The sequence below is a fragment of the Liolophura sinensis genome, chromosome 7, assembly GCF_032854445.1.
Source record: "Liolophura sinensis isolate JHLJ2023 chromosome 7, CUHK_Ljap_v2, whole genome shotgun sequence".
Lineage (NCBI taxonomy): Eukaryota > Metazoa > Mollusca > Polyplacophora > Chitonida > Chitonidae > Liolophura > Liolophura sinensis.
This window is the reverse complement of record NC_088301.1, coordinates 31,045,674-31,071,394: the sequence shown is the minus strand read 5'-3', so window position 1 is coordinate 31,071,394 and position 25,721 is coordinate 31,045,674. Positions and strand designations below refer to the sequence as shown.

General features: G+C 38.5%; 1 protein-coding gene across 3 annotated transcripts; it reads left to right on the top strand.

Annotated features, from left to right (window-relative positions):
* The first annotated feature begins 1,479 nt into the window (after window positions 1-1,479).
* On the top strand, window positions 1,480-23,776 carry LOC135469643 (serine/threonine-protein kinase Sgk1-like). Of its 3 annotated transcripts, XM_064748175.1 has the most exons (16): window positions 1,480-1,689; window positions 2,735-2,892; window positions 3,973-4,056; window positions 5,221-5,366; window positions 6,219-6,318; window positions 10,555-10,604; window positions 13,089-13,146; window positions 14,041-14,256; window positions 15,174-15,286; window positions 15,965-16,001; window positions 16,705-16,791; window positions 17,721-17,816; window positions 19,395-19,502; window positions 21,322-21,459; window positions 22,518-22,575; window positions 23,407-23,776. In XM_064748175.1, the coding sequence occupies exons 2-16, from the start codon at window positions 2,797-2,799 to the stop codon at window positions 23,517-23,519; spliced, it is 1,500 nt and encodes a 499-aa protein (XP_064604245.1). In that variant the 5' UTR covers window positions 1,480-1,689; window positions 2,735-2,796; the 3' UTR covers window positions 23,520-23,776. The 3 variants fall into 3 exon arrangements, with proteins under 3 accessions (XP_064604245.1, XP_064604246.1, XP_064604248.1); XM_064748176.1 differs by lacking the exon at window positions 19,395-19,502; XM_064748178.1 differs by lacking the exons at window positions 1,480-1,689; window positions 2,735-2,892; window positions 3,973-4,056 and having other exon boundaries at window positions 5,362-5,366; window positions 6,224-6,318.
* The last annotated feature ends 1,945 nt before the right edge of the window (window positions 23,777-25,721 follow it).

Below are 25,721 nucleotides of genomic sequence, written 5' to 3'. Positions count from 1 at the left end.
TTATTCTTTTTTTTATGTCTCAATCTCTGTGAGACAGGGTTAGTCACTTTCCTGAGATCTTTTATATTTAAATTTTGGGTTTTCCCACGATATGCTTTATGCTTTATGATCAGATGAACAAATGTAAAATGATAGGCCGCATGCAGTGGAAGCGAGATAACCAAAAGGTGGTTGATTCTATATATATATATATATATATATATATATATATATATATATATATATATATTTAAAGAAATAGAGAAAGATCCCCTGGTGGGGAGAATTTACATAGGAAAAAAAATTAAAACGGCTTCTCAACTTCCTTTTTTCTCGGGGAATGGGTTTGTCACTTCGTGTTCACTTGTTTGTAAGATGACCAACTGTGAACAGGCGGATATGAAACTGAAGAACATACAATTCAGGCTAGGCTTCCCACTCTAATGAAATACAGCCTGGCATGAAATGCCGTACCACACACCAAAAGACTTATAGTATGAATGTAAACAGTCAGCAAGTCAGATGCTGTCTGATCCAGTGTTTCGAACCTATGTAGGCCTACATGTATGTCTGATAAAAGTGATTTGACGGGCTGGGATATGGGCCTATATCCAGCCGTTAGTAAGTTAACATTCAAAAACGCTACAAACACTACACAGCGGGTTACAGGCCTAAATGCAATGTGGAGTCCATCCTGGGTAAAAGGTGGAATTTTGCAGGTTTATATGTTGGCCTGAACAACACTACATGATCCAAAATACAGCATATGCTTGACGTACATGCTGGGACTAAGTCTTTTATATAACCCATGCATATACATTTTGGCAAATAGCTACAACACGGAGCAGCATTACATCACCAGACAGTGTATACATGCTGACATTTAGTATTGTGTTGTTGTTGCCCTGCATACATGCACCACATGCGTCCCTTTCGTTTTAGAATTAATTAATTAATCGCTTATATTAAAACTGATTTAAATGGGCGCTGGTGTTATGTTCATCAAAAAACATCTAGAAACAACTGAAACCCAGTCGAAATTCGTTGGTCTTGTTCTTTAAAGGCGGCAAACTGAGTCCAGTCTTCGTCGAACTGACCGGAAATATATGTAGGCCTAATCTTACACGTGCGCAGCTCAGTGTAATACCACCGTGGACGGCTGCTGTTCAAGGGGATAAGCTGAGAAACTTTACAAGCAGGTAAACCTTGTTCAAAAAGCCTCTGCCTGTCCCAGTTTAGTTTCTTGCTGCTGTTCATATAACAGTGCCGAAAAATCCATAAAAAAAGACATATCCGAAAATAAGCTTTTAATTTCTTTAATCTTAATACACCATCTTTAGATTTATTGCTGTTGTAAAGATGCCAGTAACTGGTCAGGCCACAGCTTGGCTGTGATTTATGTCTCAGAGCGCCACCTGTCGGTCAATTTTGGTCTATAATTCACACATGATTCTCCCTGTTAGATCTTACTCACCAGGTGACCCCCTTTGATAGTAGATACTCAAAGAGAGCCAAGCACGGATTTGTAGAAATAATTTGAATAATTGAAGCATTATCTTGTCATTAAGTAGAAATAAGATTACTCCATTAATCCCCATACGATTGTAAACTTGTTTAAGAAGTCATAAGTCAACCTGTATTAGTTTTAGTGTAGGCGTATGTTTTTAAACGTGTCACCTGGTTGCACTCCAGTTTTCCAGAGTAGAGAAAGTAAGTGTCACTTAAATAAGTTTATAGCTTTATTTACCTTTGGTTTCGAGGAATGTCGTATGTTATTACTGGCAGTTTTAACAAATGTCGAGTCAACATCGAGTTCCGAAAGGGCGGAAAGATGAAAGATAACGTGTGAGAACAAAACAAAAAAAAAAAAAAATGTGGAAGGAGAGGTACATAAACGTGTAAGGGGGCGGTGGGGTTGTGGGATCGTGTTGAAGTGTGAATTATTTAGGTAATTTTTTGACTTTTTAGCAGAAGCATGGAGATACAAGCATGTAGAACTGTGGCATTGAAGATAGAAGACTGCACTTGATCAAATGTCTTATGGTGGGACTCAATACACCAGCGGGCGCATGTTTCAAATAAGCCAAGTCGGCATTTCATTTTCTGGAATCTTGTGAGTTCACACAAGTTGAGACTGGACAGGGTGGGGCTCTCACGAAAATCGCTAAAAGGCTTGATTTCATGGCAGCTGCTAACACCACCATTATGCCAACAGACCCACCTATGTGCGATATGTATTCAGTCTACCAAGTACCGGTACCGTAAAATCTCTCCTTTCAGCTGTGTTGGTTTGCAAGAGCTCCCATATCTGCGTGAACTCGCAGGACTCCTGAAATGCCGACTCGATGTGTATGTGACATCAACACTAGATACTTGAATTGCACCTGCTAAGAGTATTCTTCCAACAAATGCTAAATTATTACAATATATCCATTGTATGCTACAGAGAATAGTACTGCTAGGGTATATTCACTTATCCCTGAAGACTGTTGGACTTCCAAATCTGCCCAAAATGTTCAAAATATTATGTACAGAGAGCCATTTGCTGTCATAGTCATCCGAAGCTTTGTTCTAGACCCAGCCATTTGTCAAGTACCTGTGTCTGGTAAAGGTCATTGGTTTATTCCAGACACTGTGGTTTCCCTGACAGATGCATTGACATGTCTGCATTTCGTTAAAGAAAAAAACACTAAATAAATAAGTATAGTGCAAATATGTTTTATTTAAGAACCAGTGTGAATTTCTGCCATTGCAGGTTTCATCTGTTGTGGTAACGGTGGGGAAATGATACTTTTTCTCTGAAAACAGACATCAATAATGACAGAAAATAACCCAACAGGAACTGAACAGCAAAAAGCAACAAGCGTCAGTATATCTGACACACAGACGTGGGAAAAAGATAAGAAGTTTGTTGTGAGTATCAGGTCACCTGTATAATAATAGAAATCAACTTTGGCTACTGTTTAAGTCAGGAGGTGTAAAAGTCAGGTAACTGGGGAAGGAGAGGGGGATTTTCTCCAGTCTGGTTTCTTATAAAACCTGATTCGTCTCATAAGTGAAATATTACTCAGAACGACAGTAAACCTCAGTAATATAATTAAATGAATATAACACGGCATATATGAAATCTGGCATTTGTTTGTACATAGATTATTTACCCATTTACATGTTTATAACAATGAACCATGCCAGTAACTGATGGCATTGGCACTCTTTTTCAAGATGAGATTTGTCTATATAGATAGATGTACATGTATACATGTACCTATGTTCAGGGTGAAACATCCAGAGAGAAGGTTTACTAGCAACCTGGGGACGTTTGTGGGCTTCCCCTGGGCTCTTCTCAGTTTCCTCCCACCATAATGCTAGCTGCTGTCATATAAGTGAAACATTCTTGAGTAAGGCATATAACATGAATCAAATAAATAAATGTAATGAAAGAAAAGGAGAAGAAAATAACATGCATGTAAAAGACCGTGGAAAACCGCTATGGCCTATATATTGATCTTACAACATGAACATTTAACATGCACATTTCCCAATAAACAAAAATCTCAAAAATGCAAAATTAGTGCACATCTTATTACATCTAGTTTTCAATGATTATTCTGATGACCTTTTCTCTTGTCTTAAAGTTGTCCAATCATGTGACAGAACAAAGGGACATTACTTTCTTGGTATAATTAATGAGCTAACAAAATTTAGTGTCTGTTGTGGATCTGGTATTCCCAGATTGACCAGTCTAATATCCAATTTACCATATGCACTCCTGCAAATTGTAAGACTTTTAATGAGAATACAACAAGACTGCACATATATGGACTTATGAAATATATGGCATTGGAATTCAAAAGGTTTGATATAGAATTTGTGTCTCGGTTGGAAAAGGGTTTAAACCTACAACAGTATCAATTGTTTCATTTACTAAGGCATTAAACTGTACATGTATGAAGCCGTGGAGGATTATTTTTGACTATTTTCTTGTTTTTGCAGGTTTATAAAGTTGTGGTGAATTCAGGAGACAAAGACTGGTTCATTTTCCGGAGGTACAATGAATTTCACTCATTGTATGAAAAGGTATGGAAATGAAATATGACAGGGTGACGGCTAACGAAGGAATAGAAAATATACACATGTATTAGTCTGTAATTAAAATATTCTTTGCTGGGCATGATGCAGCCGTATTGGAAAAAATGGGGTAGGTCAGTACCTAATTATCTTTTTTATTCCAGGTTAATAACAAAGATAGGGCTTTCAATGAAATTAACACTAAGTGAAACAAAAGCTTTTAGGGATTTTCCTAATGAAAATTTGAAGGTACATGTATGCATCTTTGTTGGAGGATCAGTAGAGTTACACCCTCAGAACATTTTTTTAAATTGCTTTACCTTGCATGTATTTTTATGCTTCTGCAACAAGCTTTTGCAGTGCTCAAACATTTGAGTTCTAAGGTGGGCTTTATGGACCATAGTATCAGAGATTAGGAACCCTTAGCGTCACAAGAAGTTTATCAAACTCTAATCACAACACTGAATGCTGGAATAACTCTTTTTACCTAAGAGTAAAAAATTACTGAAATAATGTTCCAAAAAAATTCCTTCCTTCTGGTGAATATCAGAAAAAAAGGGTGATGTGACGTCAGAGTTCCTAGATACTGTTTGTATGGTTCATAAAGCCCACCGTAGTATTCAGATATTTGAATGCCTTTCAACACTCCTAAGAAAAAATCTGAAAAAAATTGGACTGGTGAGGAGATGCTGTGGGTCATTGTGTTACCCAAAATGGAATCCTTAGGTGTTTCACCCACAGACCAGGGGTCTATCATATATGTAAGCCTTGGAGGCTCTGGGGTCTTGACAAAAAAGTAACACACTCTTACCCTTTAAAAGGAACAGATAGCATTGTGAAAAAAACATGTTCTACGGGTTGGTATATATTTTTTTTTTCATTTTTCAGTGTACTATAAAAACATTTTAAAAGAATTTTTTTTTAATAAAATGTGCTGGTAAAGCTGACGAAGCCTTACGTTTGAAGCTGTCTTTATGCCCACCCCCACCTAAGATGAAGTCTGAAAAGCTTATTTCTACTTGTACATTTTAAAACATAAATGTGTCATAAACGTGAATATAACGTAAAATGTCCAAAAAATTGTGACACCATGAACCTAGGTTAACCCCTGTCTTGGACTTCTGGATAATTCTCACAGCAACAGTTAATATTTTATATTTTTTATTCTTATAGGTCAAAAAGCTTTACCCAGATGCTAATTTAAAACTCCCTGGCAAGAAGATTTTTGGAAATCTGGACCCTGATTTTATACGACATAGGAGAGAGGGACTTGATGAGTTCATTCAGAAACTTATAAGTCATCCCCAACTCAGGGAAAGGTATGTGATCATGTATACAGAGAATGATGTGTGATCATGGAAATAGGGGTGCCAAATGAATAGGGACATGAATAATTACTGTTTCCTTAGAGTGTATAAACCAGACATAGAAATGTATTTGTGGTGAATTGTTTTGAGAAGGCCAACAGTTCATACCTTTTTTTTATCAAAACGTAGCAGCTTGTTTCCTATAAAGTGGAAAGGGGCCGATGAAAAGAATGACAACTAAAGGTTGGATGTTTTTGGTACTGTAATTCCTCAACCTTTCGCATATTAAAGGGTAACTTTCTGTGTGGTTTATGCACCTTTTCACTTTAATGTTTGGATGGATTGGCCAATTTCAGGGGTGGACAGAAGGTATAGTTTTATTAGTCTACACAGGATAATGCCTTCAAAATATGCTTGAGTAAACACCTTGCAAACCTGCTAAAAGGTTCAAGGATTTACAATAAGTTGAGACATTTGAGACAGAGACATTATACTGTAGGATCTACTTAGCCTTTCAGAATAGACATGATAACATGATACAACAATACTGCACATACATGGACTTGTGAAATATATGGCATGGGAATTCAAATTCAACATGGGAATTTCTAAACTGACTGTTCTTTTGCCATGTCATTCATTTAAATTTTTCTAATCTGAATATTTTACTAGGTATTAAAGAAAACTTACAAGGTTTAATACAGAAAATGGAGTTTTGAATTCCAAAATTATCAAGAACTGATATCAAGTTGTGTCCTAAAACATGGAGATTATTTTTCTTTATTAGTTTGAAGAGGTATGTGAATGCATTAAAGATACAACCACTGGAAAAATGTTACTGATGATCATGTTTTCCTGTTTTAGTGCAGATGTCCAAGCCTTCTTGTCTTTAAACAACAGGAAAAATACTCAAGGAAGCGATGACAGTGAAACTTTAGACGATTTCCGCTCAGAGTCCAATCAGGTAAGTGGGAGATTTTATGTTAAAGTTTAGGAATTGAGTATCAAACAGACATATCAGAATCAACACATCGCATGAAGGTTAATGTCCTCAAGCGATTAAATCATGTTACATGTAAATGGAGGGTGGGGAGTGGGCCGTGGCCCAGTGGATAAGGTGCATGCTAACTGGGAACCGAGTATCAAACAGGCTTATCATAATCAAAACATCACAGGAAGGTTAGTGTCCTGAAGCGATTAATCATGTTACATTTAGATGGAGGGTGGGGAGTTCGCCGTGGCCCAGTGGATAAGGTGCATGCTAACTGGGAACCGAGTATCAAACAGGCTTATCATAATCAACACATCACAGGAAGGTTAGTGTCCTGAAGCGATTAATCATGTTACATTTAGATGGAGGGTGGGGAGTGGGCCATGGCCCAGTGGATAAGGTGCATGCTAACTGGGAACCGAGTATCAAACAGGCTTATCATAATGAACACATCACAGGAAGGTTAGTGTCCTGAAGCGATTAATCATGTTATATGTAAATGGAGGGTGGGGAGTGGGCCGTGGCCCAGTGGATAAGGTGCATGCTAACTGGGAACCGAGTATCAAACAGGCTTATCATAATCAACACATCACAGGAAGGTTAGTGTCCTGAAGCGATTAATCATGTTACATGTAAATGGAGGGTGGGGAGTTCGCCGTGGCCCAGTGGATAAGGTGCATGCTAACTGGGAACCGAGTATCAAACAGACTTATCATAATCAACACATCACAGGAAGGTTAGTGTCCTGAAGCGATTAATCATGTTACATGTAAATGGAGGGTGGGGAGTGGGCCATGGCCCAGTGGATAAGGTGCATGCTAACTGGGAACCGAGTATCAAACAGACTTATCATAATCAACACATCACAGGAAGGTTAGTGTCCTGAAGCGATTAATCATGTTACATGTAAATGGAGGGTGGGGAGTGGGCCATGGCCCAGTGGATAAGGTGCATGCTAACTGGGAACCGAGTATCAAACAGACTTATCATAATCAACACATCACAGGAAGGTTAGTGTCCTGAAGCGATTAATCATGTTACATGTAAATGGAGGGTGGGGAGTTCGCCGTGGCCCAGTGGATAAGGTGCATGCTAACTGGGAACCGAGTATCAAACAGACTTATCATAATCAACACATCACAGGAAGGTTAGTGTCCTGAAGCGATTAATCATGTTACATGTGAATGGAGGGTGGGGAGTTCGCCGTGGCCCAGTGGATAAGGTGCATGCTAACTGGGAACCGAGTATCAAACAGACTTATCATAATCAACACATCACAGGAAGGTTAGTGTCCTGAAGCGATTAATCATGTTACATTTAGATGGAGGGTGGGGAGTGGGCCGTGGCCCAGTGGATAAGGTGCATGCTAACTGGGAACCGAGTATCAAACAGGCTTATCATAATGAACACATCACAGGAAGGTTAGTGTCCTGAAGCGATTAATCATGTTACATTTAGATGGAGGGTGGGGAGTTCGCCGTGGCCCAGTGGATAAGGTGCATGCTAACTGGGAACCGAGTATCAAACAGACTTATCATAATCAACACATCACAGGAAGGTTAGTGTCCTGAAGCGATTAATCATGTTACATTTAGATGGAGGGTGGGGAGTTCGCCGTGGCCCAGTGGATAAGGTGCATGCTAACTGGGAACCGAGTATCAAACAGACTTATCATAATCAACACATCACAGGAAGGTTAGTGTCCTGAAGCGATTAATCATGTTACATGTAAATGGAGGGTGGGGAGTTCGCCGTGGCCCAGTGGATAAGGTGCATGCTAACTGGGAACCGAGTATCAAACAGACTTATCATAATCAACACATCACAGGAAGGTTAGTGTCCTGAAGCGATTAATCATGTTACATTTAGATGGAGGGTGGGGAGTGGGCCGTGGCCCAGTGGATAAGGTGCATGCTAACTGGGAACCGAGTATCAAACAGACTTATCATAATCAACACATCACAGGAAGGTTAGTGTCCTGAAGCGATTAATCATGTTATATGTAAATGGAGGGTGGGGAGTGGGCCGTGGCCCAGTGGATAAGGTGCATGCTAACTGGGAACCGAGTATCAAACAGGCTTATCATAATGAACACATCACAGGAAGGTTAGTGTCCTGAAGCGATTAATCATGTTACATTTAGATGGAGGGTGGGGAGTTCGCCGTGGCCCAGTGGATAAGGTGCATGCTAACTGGGAACCGAGTATCAAACAGGCTTATCATAATGAACACATCACAGGAAGGTTAGTGTCCTGAAGCGATTAATCATGTTACATTTAGATGGAGGGTGGGGAGTTCGCCGTGGCCCAGTGGATAAGGTGCATGCTAACTGGGAACCGAGTATCAAACAGACTTATCATAATCAACACATCACAGGAAGGTTAGTGTCCTGAAGCGATTAATCATGTTACATTTAGATGGAGGGTGGGGAGTGGGCCGTGGCCCAGTGGATAAGGTGCATGCTAACTGGGAACCGAGTATCAAACAGACTTATCATAATCAAAACATCACAGGAAGGTTAGTGTCCTGAAGCGATTAATCATGTTACATTTAGATGGAGGGTGGGGAGTGGGCCGTGGCCCAGTGGATAAGGTGCATGCTAACTGGGAACCGAGTATCAAACAGGCTTATCATAATCAACACATCACAGGAAGGTTAGTGTCCTGAAGCGATTAATCATGTTACATTTAGATGGAGGGTGGGGAGTTCGCCGTGGCCCAGTGGATAAGGTGCATGCTAACTGGGAACCGAGTATCAAACAAGCTTATCATAATCAACACATCACAGGAAGGTTAGTGTCCTGAAGCGATTAATCATGTTACATTTAGATGGAGGGTGGGGAGTGGGCCATGGCCCAGTGGATAAGGTGCATGCTAACTGGGAACCGAGTATCAAACAGGCTTATCATAATCAAAACATCACAGGAAGGTTAGTGTCCTGAAGCGATTAATCATGTTACATTTAGATGGAGGGTGGGGAGTGGGCCATGGCCCAGTGGATAAGGTGCATGCTAACTGGGAACCGAGTATCAAACAGGCTTATCATAATCAAAACATCACAGGAAGGTTAGTGTCCTGAAGCGATTAATCATGTTACATTTAGATGGAGGGTGGGGAGTGGGCCATGGCCCAGTGGATAAGGTGCATGCTAACTGGGAACCGAGTATCAAACAGGCTTATCATATTCAACACATCTTATGAAGGTTAGTGTCCAGAAGCGATTAATCATGTTACATGTAAATGGAGGGTGGGGAGTGGGCCGTGGCCCAGTGGATAAGGTGCATGCTAACTGGGAACCGAGTATCAAACAGGCTTATCATATTCAACACATCGTATGAAGGTTAGTGTCCAGAAGCGATTAATCATGTTACATGTAAATGGAGGGTGGGGAGTGGGCCGTGGCCCAGTGGATAAGGTGCATGCTAACTGGGAACCGAGTATCAAACAGGCTTATCATATTCAACACATCGCATGAAGGTTAGTGTCCTGAAGCGATTAATCATGTTACATGTAAATGGAGGGTGGGGAGTGGGCCATGGCCCAGTGGATAAGGTGCATGCTAACTGGGAACCGAGTATCAAACAGGCTTATCATAATGAACAAATAGCAAGAAGGTTAATGTCCTCAAACGATTAATCATGTAAATGCAGGGCGGGGAGTGCTCTGTGGCCGACTGGTTAAGGTGCAGGCCTTTCAATTTCTAGGACACGTGAGCTGCTGGTTAAAGTGGGGAATTGGTAGAGTCTCCTGGTCTCAGTGGGTATGGGGCCTTTGTGACAATAAATAGTTGAGAATGCTTGTACGGCCGCTCACATTCTAATGTTCATTGAAGACCACTTGTTCCCACAGATAAAGGTTCAGTTTCACGAAGTGGCACACAACATTTTTTTTATTGTACATTTGTCGTACGATATATTTTGTATGTCACCATTAACACACCATTGTCTTGTATGTGCAGTTATGGTACATGTTGAACATCTTTGTGAAACTGAGCCATGATCTGCATAACGGTACAACACCCTTGGGAAATTTTGTCAGTAACTTGCCAAAGGTCAGCGGTTTTGCCTTAGTTGCTCTGGTTTCCCCCACCTGTTTATTCTGATCACCTTCGTTTGTTTCGTATAAACATTGTTGAGTTTGACCTTAACAAAGAATAAGATAAGTGAACAGTTTGAATAATTTGTGTAATGTGTACACTTATATTCTACAGGATGACAGTGATGCTAATCCTGTGAATCTAGGACCTAGTGAGAAAACAAGGTTTGTCAGATTTCGTTTTTCATTGCTCCCAGAACTTTGCAAAGGATGTTTGCCATCAATGAAATGTGGCTACATTACACATCTAAGAGCTACAGTACAAGAGAAGTTCGTAAGCTTTGCTTCAAATGATGAAAATGGCATCTTCACAGTAATAAAACTGTCTGAATGATGGCATTTTAATACACAAAGGGTTGTATTTTTATTATACAATTGACGTTAAAGATATGCCATTTAAATGTATTATTTTATTCTTTGAGAACCAAACATAGGGAATGGCTAAAGAAAGCTCATGTCCAAAGCTCATGAGAGTTTGGAACCGACCTGAAGGGATGGGAGTGTTGTGGAGAAGTGATTGTCTATCTGATGAGAAGTAGTTGCAAGGGCCCTTGGAAGCATTGGAACAACAATAATCAAACTAGAACTGCAAAGCAGTTTTGGCCAGGGTCCACGTCATTTGTTGTTGTAGTTATCAGTCTATGCCATCAAATAGCTATAAGAGCTACAAAGCATAGCTATACGTGATCACATGTAATCATGGACAGTGCAACAGAAAGTATTAGTTCAAATACTATAAACCCAGTCCAGTTCCCATCTAACTCCATGTTAAAGCAATAGGATGAACATCTCTTTCTGGAAAAAACGGTGTTGTTATTTAAACGCTTCTTGCGAGAAAACTACTGATCGTAGCTCAAATGCGTTGGCGTACTACGAAATTGCATAACTGAATTTTAGTTTTTTGACTAAATCTCAAAAAGTTACAAAGAAAGACAAAAAATAAAAGCAGATTCGGAATCAGTCGCTCAAAATACACCAGCTGACATTTTAAAAAATTGAAATTTCTAAACTACTTGTGATGTCACGTTGGCAAGCTTCCACAGTTTTTACTGGAAGTCAACCATTGTTTGCAAACTTACTGTAAATACCAACAGTCTACCTGAGTATCAAATTTCAGAACAATCGTTTCAGTGGCTCTTGAGAAGAAGATGTGTAAACAATAACTTATAAAATCTAATATGGCTAAAATCTAAATCAGGCTCTGTAGTGCACAACTTAAGATATTATGGCATTTTACTGCCAAATTTCAAGTCAGTCAATCAAACGGTCTAAGCTGTATGCTGCTTACAAAATTGGTGGAATAATAATAATAATAACCCGAACAAAAACAGTAGGTGTCCTGCAGGACTACCTATGTGGACCCCTAATAATAATAATAATCTGAACAGAAACAGTAGGTGCCCTGCAGGACTACCTATGTGGACCCCTAATAATAATAATAATCTGAACAGAAACAGTAGGTGTCCTGCAGGACTACCTATGTGGACCCCTAATAATAATAATAATCTGAACAAAAACAATAGGTGTCCTGCAGGACTACCTATGTGGACCCCTAATAATAATAATAATCTGAACAAAAACAGTGGGTGTCCTGAAGGACTACCTATGTGGACCCCTAATAATAATAATAATCTGAACAAAAACAGTAGGTGTCCTGCAGGACTACCTATGTGGACCCCTAATAATGATAATAATCTGAACAAAAACAGTAGGTGTCCTGCAGGACTACCTATGTGGACCCCTAATAATAATAGTAATCTGAACAAAAACAGTAGGTGTCCTGCAGGACTACCTATGTGGACCCCTAATAATAATAATAATCTGAACAAAAAACAGTGGGTGCCCTGCAGGACTACCTATGTGGACCCCTAATAATAATAATAATCTGAACAAAAACAGTGGGTGTCCTGCAGGACTTTCTATGTGGACCCCTAATAATAATAATAACTTGAACAAAAACAGTAGGTGTCCTGTAGGACTACCTATGTGGACCCCTAATAATAATAATAATCTGAACAAAAACAGTAGGTGCCCTGCAGGACTACCTATGTGGACCCCTAATAATAATAATAATCTGAACAAAAACAGTGGGTGTCCTGCAGGACTACCTATGTGGACCCCTAATAATAATAATAATCTGAACAAAAACAGTGGGTGTCCTGCAGGACTACCTATGTGGACCCCTAATAATAATAATAACCTGTACGAAAACAATAGGTGTCCTGCAGGACTACCTGTGTAGACCCCTAATAAATAGAAAAACATATTGTATGTATCCAGGCAACATATGACGGTCTCTTCAACATCTGTTTTTCTATACATCTCATGTATAGCTGGAAAATTTTCTACAATCTAGGTACTGACATCTTATATACCATGTTCAAGTGATCTTGTCACCTCAATGTGGCTGAAATGTTGCCTATGTTGAGTTAAGCCATAGTCATTCAGTCAGGTGATCTTGTTTTAGAAGGTAAGGAACCTTTAGTTTAAGCTCTGCAAGAAAATCATAAAAGATGACTTGATCTTTTACCATTGATCAGATTTCTTCTGGTTTGTGTGACATTCCCACTAATTTTTGTGCCTGTTTTCTGCATTTTGTGGGTGTTTTTTGAATGTGATACATATACTTTGTTATTGTTTAACTTTCAGTGTGAAACCTAGCCATTTTGAATTTCTCAAAGTCATCGGAAAAGGCAGTTTTGGAAAGATGAGTATTTCCTATACTTCATAGCATCTAATGGCCAGCTTCCATTCCATCATGGTAATGGGTCTTCACATACGCTTGTTCTGAATTGAATTACATGAATCAATCTGTTATGGCAGTAAATAGTATCCAGTGCCTGGTTGTGCAAAACAGTATTAAGACTCAATATCGGCTTTATCTTTAAGCCAGTTCTTCAGTTTTGTACTTTGGGCCAAAAACAATTGTGTAACAGTATGTTAAATCAGGCAGATAATGTACTGCTACTTCATTTGGTCTCTGTACAAATTAATTGGTTCCCGTAGATATAGCCAGAATTTAAAATAAGGCCATCTCATTTCTAATTTTTGCCTGTTTTCACCCTATCTCTCCCATGTTAATTTTGTTAGAACAGGACATCTAAAAGAGCCTGAGACACCCTGCCAGCTAAACTTATGTTGGTTCCTGGGTTTTATTAAAATCATAAATATGTAAATTGACTTAATATCAGTATTAGCTAATACGCTTTTAAACAACCCCTGGTCCAGAAAAGCTTGCGTTTTCAAATGTGTGTTTTCATGGTGTAAAGGAAGGATGTTCACCTATTGCTAATGTACAGCCTGTGGACAGAGACGTTTAATCAGAATGAAGCCAGATACTTTGTAGTGGAATTTAGCAGATTGTGAGGCATTACTATGCTGTTACCCAAATGTATCAAGGAGATATATCGCCTTTTGGCTTGGCTCTCCTCTAATATTTTGAATGAGCAGTGGTTTACTTCAGACAAACTTGACCACAGTCACAGAAATTAAAAAAATATCATGTATCGTGTAAAACACCAATGGGCTGGTGTAAATTAATAAATAAACATAGTTCAGTAATTGTTTTTAACAGGGACTGATTGTGTGCTTTCTCTTACACGTTTTGCTAGCACGTCACAAAGTGGAGGGCAAAATTTATGCAGTGAAGGTTCTACAGAAACAGGCGATTATGAAGAGAAATGAAGCAAAACACATCATGGCAGAGAGGAATGTCCTGCTCAAAAACATCAAACACCCCTTCCTAGTTGGCCTGCATTTCTCCTTCCAGACCCCAGACAAACTGTATTTTGTTCTGGATTATGTGAATGGTGGTGAGGTAATTGATGTGTAGATTGATAATTTTGCACAAGTGTATTAGCACATGTTTGTACAGATCATTTGGAACTGTCTTCGATTTTATACCTACATGTATGTACATATAACTACATAACTTAGTAAGAACAACACATTAGAAAGTGAAGTCAGTAAAGAAAGCTTTTAGAACCAAGCTTTTTTTAACCAAGCCTGAAAATAGGTGCCTGATTTTTTTGATAAACAGTGGAAAACCTCCTTGGCTTACTCTAGAACCTCAATGACCTAGGGGCCTCTCATCAGCAACCTTCAGCAACCTGGGGATGGTTGTGGGTTACCCCCAGGCTCTGCTCGGTTTCCTCCCACCATATTGCCGCCTGCCTGCATATAAGTGAAATATTGTTGTGTACAGCCTGAAATACCAGTCCGATGAAACATGAAATAAATGCAAAAACTTAGTCATACTGGACTAAGGTTACTTAACACAGCTAACCTTTGTCCAGTTCTACCAGTACTAGCCTTTACAGTATGGTTCATATACCACTTTCTTATATTTTTTTCCCCAAAATATTGGGCATCTATGTTCAGGTTTAATATACCCATAGATATTTGCACTGGTATGTACAAAATAATGAAACTATGTTCCTTTCATTGACAATTTGCAAGTGATTGTTTGAAACATGAAATGTTGCTTTGGAAATTTAATTTGGAGTGAGCTTGTCCACTTACCTTAAAAACACTTCAAACAACAGTGCTTTTAGAAGCACAGAAACATCACTTAAATATCAAGTATAGCAAGTTTTCTTCTCATTTTTTGTATGTACTGAAAGGAAATTTGTACAAGACACTGATGTGGTGAGACTAAGATAATGTTAAGACACTGTTAAACTACAGACAAGTAAACATATATGAAGAACTGTTTGTGTGTTTTGTTTTTGATAGCTTTTCTTTCATTTACAACGAGAGCGATACTTCCCTGAAGCCAGGGCCAAGTTCTATTCAGCTGAGATTGCTAGTGCCCTGGGCTATCTGCACTCCCTCAACATCATCTACAGGTACAGGGTATCTGCCTTTGTTTGTCCTGTTACGGACCAACGATACTAAAGTTAAAAGTTACCAATAAATATTAGATGCCTAAAGTGAATTAGTTGCAGGCAGACAATATATTACAGTAGCTCCTGAGGTATAATAATGTATATTTGTATCACATGACACATGATAAAGTTTGCCATGGAACTTACAGTAAAACTTGAGTTCATGCATGGATATATATGAAGAGCTGTCAGAGATTTTAACAACTTGACGTAATTTGTGCCTGAACTTTACCTCAAGTCTGTTAGTCCTCAAGCAGTTTGTCACAGAACTGTTCATTGTATTGAATTGAAACGTGATACTAATAATGTCATCAGGATGATTTACAGATCAAACTGGATTTTGGTTTTGATCGTTTATGGCAGAATTATGGCCAGATGAATTGATATTTGGTATTTGGCTTCAGTTACCATTTACAGACGCGTAACAGAGCAAGTGTCATTTTATGTTGGTTTTTGTGAATTTTCACAAAATTAAGGTAATTTTTGCTGTTTTGTAGACTTTGACGAAGCTGTTATTCTCACGTCTTCAACGTTTTATACCTGTAGGTGACATCTGTTGCTGGCATAATTTTCAGAATTGCAATGACAGCATCTATTTTACATAGATGTTTATATCAAATGTGTGTTTGCTCTTTCCAGAGATCTAAAGCCAGAAAACATACTGTTAGATTCAAAGGTAGGTGCTGGTTATATTTTGTGGAGTACAGGGCAATATCTTCTGCTGAAAGTCATATAGCCTGTGACCAATGAAGTTAAGACGTTGAATCCAGCTTCCTGTGGCTTGGTTTTCCTACACACTTAAACTTAAAGCAGTGTGTATTGAAATGAAATTGCTATGATTTTGAAATGAGTAGGCCCACTGTGGCCGAGTGGTTAGCATGCTAGCACAGCATAATGACCCAGGAGTCTCTCACCAATCATGCCAAGGTATCAGCCCGGCAGTGAGTTCAAGTCCAGCTCATGGCTTCCTCTTTGGAAGGTTTGCCAGCAGTCTGTGGATTGTTGTGGAGTTCCTCCACCATAATGCTGGCTCATGTCGTACAGGTGAAGTATTCTTGACTAAGGCGTAAAACTCAAATCAAATAAATAAATAATTCAAATTCAGCTTTTTTCAAATGTTCATAAATCTTATGTACAGAACGGTAATATGATAATTAACAATGCCTGGCATTGTCATTGGCAAGAAATGTTACAGAAAAGTGATTTCATCAAGTTTTATGGAAGTGGGCATAGGACTATGTAAGCAAGTTTTCCAGTAACCTCTAGATATACACGTATTTGTTTACCCTGTGGAACTGTGGCCACGGGTCCAGCTTTTATATGTATGTGTTTTACTTCCTGAATGTAAATTATGATGTTGTCGTATTCTTGTGCTGCAGGGCCATGTTGTGCTGACAGATTTTGGACTGTGTAAAGAAGGGATAGAAGGAATGGGAACAACTTCCACGTTCTGTGGAACACCTGAGGTAAAAACACAGGTGCACACTTCCAGCATAGGCAAAAAGCGATCTGTGCTAAATGAGCTAAAGTTTTGCACTTTAGAGTGAGTTTAGAGTAAAGTTTTTTACTGTTGCACTTTAGGTGAGTTGCTGGCGATATTACAGAAGACTTAGAGTCTGGTTAGCCCCTTCCTCTTTCTTTATATAATGAACATATGGAGTACATATTCTTGAGTACAATGTAAAACACCAATCAGATAAATAAGTAAACATTATATAACGAAAATGACACCTTCAACGAGGCACAGTGACCCAAAAGCCACCCACCAGTACGGTTGTTGTGAATTCAAGTCTAGCTCATGTAGGCTTTCTCTCTGGCCTTACGTGGGAAGGTTTGCCAGCAACCGGCAGATGGCCATGGATTTCCCCTGGGTTCTGCCCAGTTTCCGCACACCATAATGCTGGACGTCGTCGTATAAGTGAAATATTTTTGAGTAAGGTGATGTTAAAAAAGATCAAAATGTTTTATTCTAGATTAAATGATTTTCATGTCACATCAGACCTTAAAAAAGAAATAAATAAGTAAATGAAAAAAATAGTTGGGTACATTGTTGTACAGTGATTTGAATGGCTCTGACTTTATCATCTATATTTAAATTACTTAATTCCTTTGCTGCTCACTATGGTAACATGGTTGAATTCTCACAACCTTTGTTTAGCTACAGATGTGTTGATCCACCAATAGGCTTAGCATAATGCAAAAGTATAGATACTGTGAACAAATTCTGAGCACATGTATTTAACGTTTCAATATTTTGACAAAATTTAATTTGTCATCTTTAGGATACAACTTTTCAGTTTTTTTTCGAAGTTTCTCTGCTTTGCATTATGCTAACTTCTGTTTAGCTTATGTCACCATGAATGCATTTTACAATTTAGCCATTGTTATTCTGCAGTACCTAGCCCCTGAAGTCCTGAGGAAGCAGCCATATGATAAGACAGTGGATTGGTGGTGTCTAGGAGCTGTCCTCTATGAGATGCTATATGGCCTGGTTTGTTACTATACTTAAATACTTCATTGCTCAGGCTGAAGTCCTCTCCAGCTGTATGTGAGAAGGTCTGCGATCAACCTACGGATGGTCATGGGTTTCCCCTCGGGCTCTGCCTGGTTTCCTACCATAATGCTGGCAGCCATCTTATAAGTGAAGTATTCTTGAGTAAGGCGTAAAACACCAATCAAGTAAATAAATGAATAAATAAATAAATAAATAAATCATTGCTCAGTGGCTGTGCAGCACATTATCATAGCTTGCTGTGATTACACTAAATGACCTACAATTTCACCTATGACTAAGTTGCACAGTTGGCCTGATTCCTGAAGTTCTGTTAATCCTGGAAAAGTGTGTTGAGGTTTACTTGGGAGGTAGATGATAGTCTGTTGGTTTCAGCAGCAAAAGTATTTAATGATATTTATTTGCCCCTATAATTGACTTTTTGGGGTGAAATTTTAGGTCATTTACCATATATGTGCTGTAATTCTTTATTTGGTGTTTCTGTAAACCAGAATTTTCCTAATGTGATGGCTGGTGGATGTGACTAAATTACAAATCCTCACCTGTAGCTGACATTTCCTGATGTCAAGCCATTAAAAGCTGGATTCAGCCACAAAGTGTCAGAGGGCTTCAGTGTAGCGCTATTATCCATATTGAGAAAACAGTATTTTAACACTATTTGCTAGAATACTAGACTACCGTATTTCACCTGAAGTTGAGCATTTTTCAGGTGACACATTTTGCTTGATTCCGATCGATTCATCCACCTTAAGGAGCCTCTTAAGAGTTTTTGCGAAGTTTGATTCATTTATTATGTTTAGCATGTTAAAATGATACTCTTGATGCTTACACCTTAGAGGATTTTCCCTGTGTATTCAGTTCCAGTTCTCATTGCTTTGGTTGTAACTTTGTCAGGAGGTTTGTTAGGTATCTGGTGCAGGGTGTTTTACTCCAAGCTCTTCAGTGTCCTCTGTCCATAACCTTGACCACTGTCGTAAAAGTTAAAAATTATTGAATAAGACATTAAAAAAGCAATGCTGGTAATAAATTATGATGTATTAGTCTTTATTGACAAATTGACAATTAATTTTTAATAAAGTTGTGTTTCTTTAATAATTTGCTTGACTTCAGTAGCATCTTTCCGTCTGTTGGCCGATTGGGCAGTTGAGTAGCTTCTATGGCATGTTTGACTTCAGTTTTATAGTTATGTGAACCAAACACAATTTATAGCTGACCAAACAAAAAAACAAAAAAAAAACAAAATTATAGACTAATTTTTATCAAAACTTGCCTTTCTCTGAGTGCAATTGTTGTCAGTCTGAGTCAGCTTTGTATAGCTTTATATAAGTTCACAGTTTAGTCGTCATGCCAGGTTAGAGCAGTAATGTTGTAGAAATGGTGTTGAGCCATGTAAAGCCATTGCTTCATTCTTTAGTTGTCAGCCATTATGCCATGTTCACTTAGCAATAGATTTGAATATACATGTAATTACAAGTCTTGAGTTAGTCAGCAAACATGTATTGTTGTGTCTGATGTTGGATTAGCACATTGATGTTTACTTTCACTTTTGGTCAACAGCCTCCATTCTACAGCAGGGACACAGCAGAAATGTATGACAACATCCTGTATAAACCTCTACGACTGAGAACCAATGTGTCTGTGAATGCTCGACAGATTCTTGAAGGGGTATGTTTTTCTCCAAGAAAATGAGAAATCCGTTTTGTCTGAAATTCTTGCAAAGAATCTAGTCCCAGGGTTTGATTGTACTGACAAAATGATTAAGTGGAAACCTATAGGCGCACACCCTTGTTACAAATAAAAGATACAGACAGATAGAAAAAGTCATGTTTACCTTTTTTTATGTTAAATAAGTGTGGTACCATGATTTCGTTGACACAGTTTAATTATTAATTTCAGTCTACATGTTTGCTGATTGTTGTCAATGATTTGTGTTTACTTTTATCTGATACCAGAGATTACGGTAACTGACATAAAGTTTCCCCTATTGGTTACTGTTGTTTACTTTTGTACAGGCTGAATTAGCAGAAAGATGACAGAAGTGGGTGATAAGCCCCGGGCCTGTTTCATTACCATAGCTATGGTCCCTAATTGTCCCTAATCGTCACTGACAGAGTTGTGCAGATCTCCCAACTAGCCATTTATAATTATATACATGAATTAGACCCAAGAAAGCATCAAGTCAGGAAATGACTATTACAAACCTGTAAATTCCAATGTCTAGCAATGTCTAGATGCATGGTCATGCCAGTACAATTATTACAATGTAAATTGCCCGGCCCAGATAGCACAGCTGGTAGAGCATCTGCTTCGGGAGCAGTAGATCTAGGATCAATCCAAGGTCGAGTCACACCTAAGACCTAAGTTGTAACTTCTTGGCTTGGCGTTCAGCATGAGTGGGATAGTGCAACGACTGGTTGACCTGTATCAGTATTATGGCTTGGGCTTGGCGGCTTACTTGCCTTCGGTAAGTCGTCTCAGTGAAGCAGCACTGTATAAAAGAGCGGTGGAAATCCGCCCTGTAACAAGGAGGTACATTACATACACCCTAAGGATTCCTTTGTCGTCATATGACTGAAAAATTGTTGAGCACGACGTTAAACCCCAAGCACTCACTCACTCACAATGTAAATTGCAGGTTTTGAAATGGCAAACCAATGTTTGGTTAACATGCGAGTGACGTTGCAGCATTATGTTGTGAATGGTTGTCTATTCTGAGCCCACATATTCTGATATATGTACACATGTATTTCAACTACAAATGGACTTCACTGAGAAATGTCTGTCGAGAGTGGAATATGCCATTCTGCGTGCATATTTTATTTAATTTCTTTCGCCTTTCCTCAGCAAAAATCATGTTATCAACAGGTATAATAAACATATGGAGATTTTGAGCCCTGTGATTGTAAGTTGTCGCTTTGAACAATGTTTGAGTCTGCATCTGCTGGTAATTTGCAAGTAAGGATTTGCTGGGTTCTAAGTTCTGTTGTACATGAAGGGCTCTGCATGCATATTAATGCATATTTGACATGCCACCCCAAATGTATAAAGGTACTGGGTAATCACGCTCATCAATCCCCAGAGAGTGTTTTTCTGAATTCTCTTTCATCATAAAATGGGGATCATAAAACAAATGAAACAATCAGGGTGCAGCTTTTGTGAAGTAAACCTTTATGTACTAAATTCATCATGATTAAAACTGAGGAAAACATGAACTGTTGGTGGCAGTAGCATAGGCTGACTGCTCAGTGAAGCGTGAACTAGTTTGTTACATTTGGGAACTGTCCATACAATCCCATGACCACTGCCAATGCTCTCTCCTGCGGCGCCCAGTCAGTCAGGCCCACAATTAGTGCAATGAATCATGGGATACACTTTCTAAGTCAGAGGGCAAAACTTAATATCATTTTCCTTAGTTTGACTCATGAACATGGATTTATTCATTCAACACAGAAACAACACTAATACTTCTTGTTTGTCGTTACAGCTTTTGCAAAAGGAGAAGGAAAAACGTTTGGGATGTAAAGCAGATTTTAAAGAAATCAGATCACATGAGTTTTTCGCTGATGTCAACTGGGATGATTTGGACAATAAGCGAGTGGATCCTCCATATAATCCCAATGTGGTAAGCATATCATAATAAGAGCACGTCTTTATAATTCTAATGTGTTAAGCAGTACGTCTTTATAATCCCAATGTGGTAAGCATATCATAATAAGAGCACCTCTTTATAATCCCAATGTGGTAAGCATATCATAATAAGAGCACCTCTTTATAATCCCAATGTGGTAAGCATATCATAATAAGAGCACCTCTTTATAATCCTAATGTGGTAAGCATATCATAATAAGAGCACCTCTTTATAATCCCAATGTGGTAAGCATATCATAATAGGAGCACCTCTTTATAATCCTAATGTGGTAAGCATATCATAATAAGAGCACCTCTTTATAATCCCAATGTGGTAAGCATATCATAATAAGAGCACCTCTTTATAATCCCAATGTGGTAAGCATATCATAATAAGAGCACCTCTTTATAATCCCAATGTGGTAAGCATATCATAACAAGAGCATGTCTTTATAATCCTAATGTGGTAAGCATATCCTAATAAGAGCACCTCTTTATAATCCCAATGTGGTAAGCTTATAATAAGAGCACCTCTTTATAATTCAGATGTGGTAAGCTATTTGTAATAAGAGCACCTCCATATAATTCATATGTGGTAAGCTTATCATAATAAGAGCACCTCTTTATAATTCAGATGTGGTAATCTTATTATAAGAGCACATCTTTATAATTCAGATGTGGTAAGCTATTTGTAATAAGAGCACCTCTTTATAATTCAGATGTGGTAAGCTTATAATAATAGGGCACCTTTATAATTCAGATGTGGTAAGCTTATCATAATAAGAACACCTTGTTATGTTTATTTATTTATTTATTTATTTGATTGGTGTTTAACGCCGTACTCAAGAATATTTCACTTATATGACAGCAGCCAGCATTATGTTGGGTGGAAACCGGGCAGAGCCCTGGGGAAACTCGCAGCCATCAGCAGGTGCATGTGCAGGTAAATGTCTTTTGAAGCCTGCTGCTACATGTAACAGTCAACACAAGATCATTGATATTTACGTGTGATAAAGGTGGAATCAGTGTAACAATGTTGTCTTTATGTAACAGAGTGGCCAGTTGGATTTGAAGCATTTTGATCCGGAGTTTGTGCGAGAACCTGTTCCAGGTAAGTACACAAGTACAAGCAATGAATGAATAAAGCCTTCCCTGCAGAGATCTATACTATAGTAGCTACATGTATTGAAAGGATTTAAGATTATGTAACCAATGGCCGAGTATTTTTAGCTGTGAAATGCAGTTCAGTATGTGTTTAGTTTAACAAGAGGCCTGAGTACAAGACAATTTCAGTTTCTTGGGCCTGTTAAGGCCATTGTGAATTTGCACCTGTTTAAGGTTATGACTTGTAGCCAATCTCACAGAATGATATATTCATGTTCTGAGTAACCCTAATAATAAGTAAACACAGTTCTAATATAGTTTATGTCATCCCTCTGCCTCATTGGTTCAGATAGATAAATGGCTGGTTAGCTGCAACTGTCATACCTTTGACCAGTGTGGCCTCTTGTTGTGGTGGTTTCAAGGCGAGTTTTTCATCTATCTGGCGAAGGCCTGTGGATTACTCTGGGCTCTCTGGTTTCCTCTTGTCCATAAACCAGACCGCCATTATAGAAGTGAAAATGTCTTTATCACAGCATTACACACAACGAATCAGTCAGTCAGCCCTCTGTTTGGCTGTTTTCTTGTGGAAAGCCTGTTATCACCATTCATTGTAAATAATACTGCTGTGGATAAATATCACAGTAGCATCAAGACAATATTCCTTTTTTTTTTAGCTGGCTGGTATAAGGACACTATAGGTAACCTTAGTTATGGCTGTACCAGGCGTTGTCATGGCAAAATTGCACTACCAATAACTCCTACAGCTGACATGTAAATGAAGAATTTGTGCATATGTCGTTAGACCTCAGTGAGATAAATAAGTACATTTTGTTTGTAGCCTCATTGGGAAAGTCTGCCGACCAGAAGCTGGTTAGTGCGAGTGTGAGGGAGGCAGATGGGGCGTTCCTGGGCTTTTCCTACGTGCCACCGTCAGAAGATGTGTTTAACTGATCTTACTGTGATATAGGTGTACAAATCCAGGAGCAGTGTTACACTTCCTCAGGTTTAGTTGCCAGATTTTGAGGGGTAACATTTTACAGTGAGTTGTGTGTTGCGACATTCACAACGGCTGTGCAGGCATATGAAAATTGCAGTATTTTTTGTTTCTTATTTACTTACCACCTCTCATCATGCTAATTCCATTATGAACTGTGGGAGGTGATTTTAGAACTTTGATCAGGTTTACCTGGCTGGAGTCATTAAAACAGCTTGAAAACAGCAGAGTTTGAAGTTCGAACCCTTTTATTGCCAAAGGTAATAAAAAAAGTCCAACTGTATCATGTGACCAGTCAAACATGTTCGGCAGCATCACATTTTTTACAACATGGGTGTCTGAATAGAGAGTAGACAAAGGATGGAGAAATTTGAGGAGCGGAAGGTTTGTGAACTTGGGAAGTTTCTACAGGAAACAGGTGTCATTTGTACCTTTGAAACATAGTAAGACAAGTAATGGATAAATTAATGTCTACAAAGGTTGTCTAGCATTTTTCATAAGTCAACGTGACACAGCAGGACTGTTTTTACCTTTGATGACGAAAGAGTTTGATCTCGACATTAAACTTTTCTAGTCCTGTGGTTTCGTTTGCAAAAAGTATTTGATATGTACCAAAGTAATGCTACTTGTACATGTATGTATATGAGCCAGTTCACAGCCAGCTGTTGTTCTTAAATCATGAGGTTTACTGCAGTTTGTTACCCCCAGGCGGTCATCTGGCAAAATGATAGGAAGCCTAACATTGTTTATTAGCATCTAGTAATTTGTTGTATACTTCATCGGATGCATAAATTTAGGAAATAATTGTACATAATTTACAGTAGTCATTCAAGGTCTTCTTAATTCCAGTATTTCACTAGGTGATTTTACTCGATTATTTTGATTATTTAAGAGAACCAAAGAATTACAGAAGGCATGTGCTGGTGTGGTCACCAGATTATTTGATTCAAATTCATTTGATTCACGTAGTTGATTCAACTGACAAGAAATAAATCTTTTTGTTTTTACGAATTGTTCGTATCGCACCAAGCTGAATGGAAAATATTTTTGTACATAGAACAGAAATCATCTGTATGTGCTGACTGTGGTCAATGTTATCATTTTTGTGAGGCAGTGGCATTGTTTTCTGAAAATAAAGGGTTTCCAGTGCTACTTAAGCACACAGCTGGTCATATTTTAATGGTGAATGTGGTGTCCAGCATGAATGCCAATAGTGATGAAACATAAGTAAACTGACCAGATCAGTAAACTGACCAGATCAGTAAACTAATCAGATCATTATCAGACCAACAGCTACATAAGCCTCTGAATTTCTGCTTCTACTTCAAGCTATTCCATTTTGATCCCAGTTGTGATGATGTATATTCTTTGTTTGTGATACACATACATTCTATGCAGCAGGTGATTTGTTAAACTCTTCACAGGTATATTTTGCTGTTGTGCAGTGAATTTCTCTTAAATGCATTCAGGGTGAATAATAGACCTGTAGCATTGAACAGTATGTTTAAACATGCCATGACATGCATGGCATTAATCAGTGTTGATAGTGCACAGAATCATAACTGTTAACTAGATCTTCTCTTTGGTGTGATCAACTGTGATCAGTGCATAGGTAACGCATTTGTATATTTTGTCTCTCTGTTTACAACTGATGTATATAGACGTATTGAGTTTATATGACTTGTAAAAATCTCCATCTTGGCAATTTTATATTTATTATAGGCCAGCAGATGGCTGTTTCTTAATCATTTTACAACTTTCATGGATTTTGAAGACAAAATCTAATCTTCAGCAAAAGTTACCAAGGGAAAGCTAGTCATCTATAATTAAGATGTACCCATATATGTATATAAGTTGGAGGCACAGTGATCCTTCCTTCTAATATCCTGGTGTGTATTATGACTGTATGTACACGTAATGTGACCCTCGCACGTGTCACTGGCAGAGTAAGCCAGTGGTATCTGCTCAAGTTCACTAAGCAACACTCACAAGACTAATCAGATTTTGAAACTTGTGCGTCCGCATTTATGACAGTGGCAAGGTACTCTCTAGTGATTGAGGTGAGGTTACTCTTCATAAATTGCAAACATGAATTTCACAAAATTTGGGCCTTTACTCACCTCTTTTAAATGGGATATTATAACTCGAGAAGGTATAAA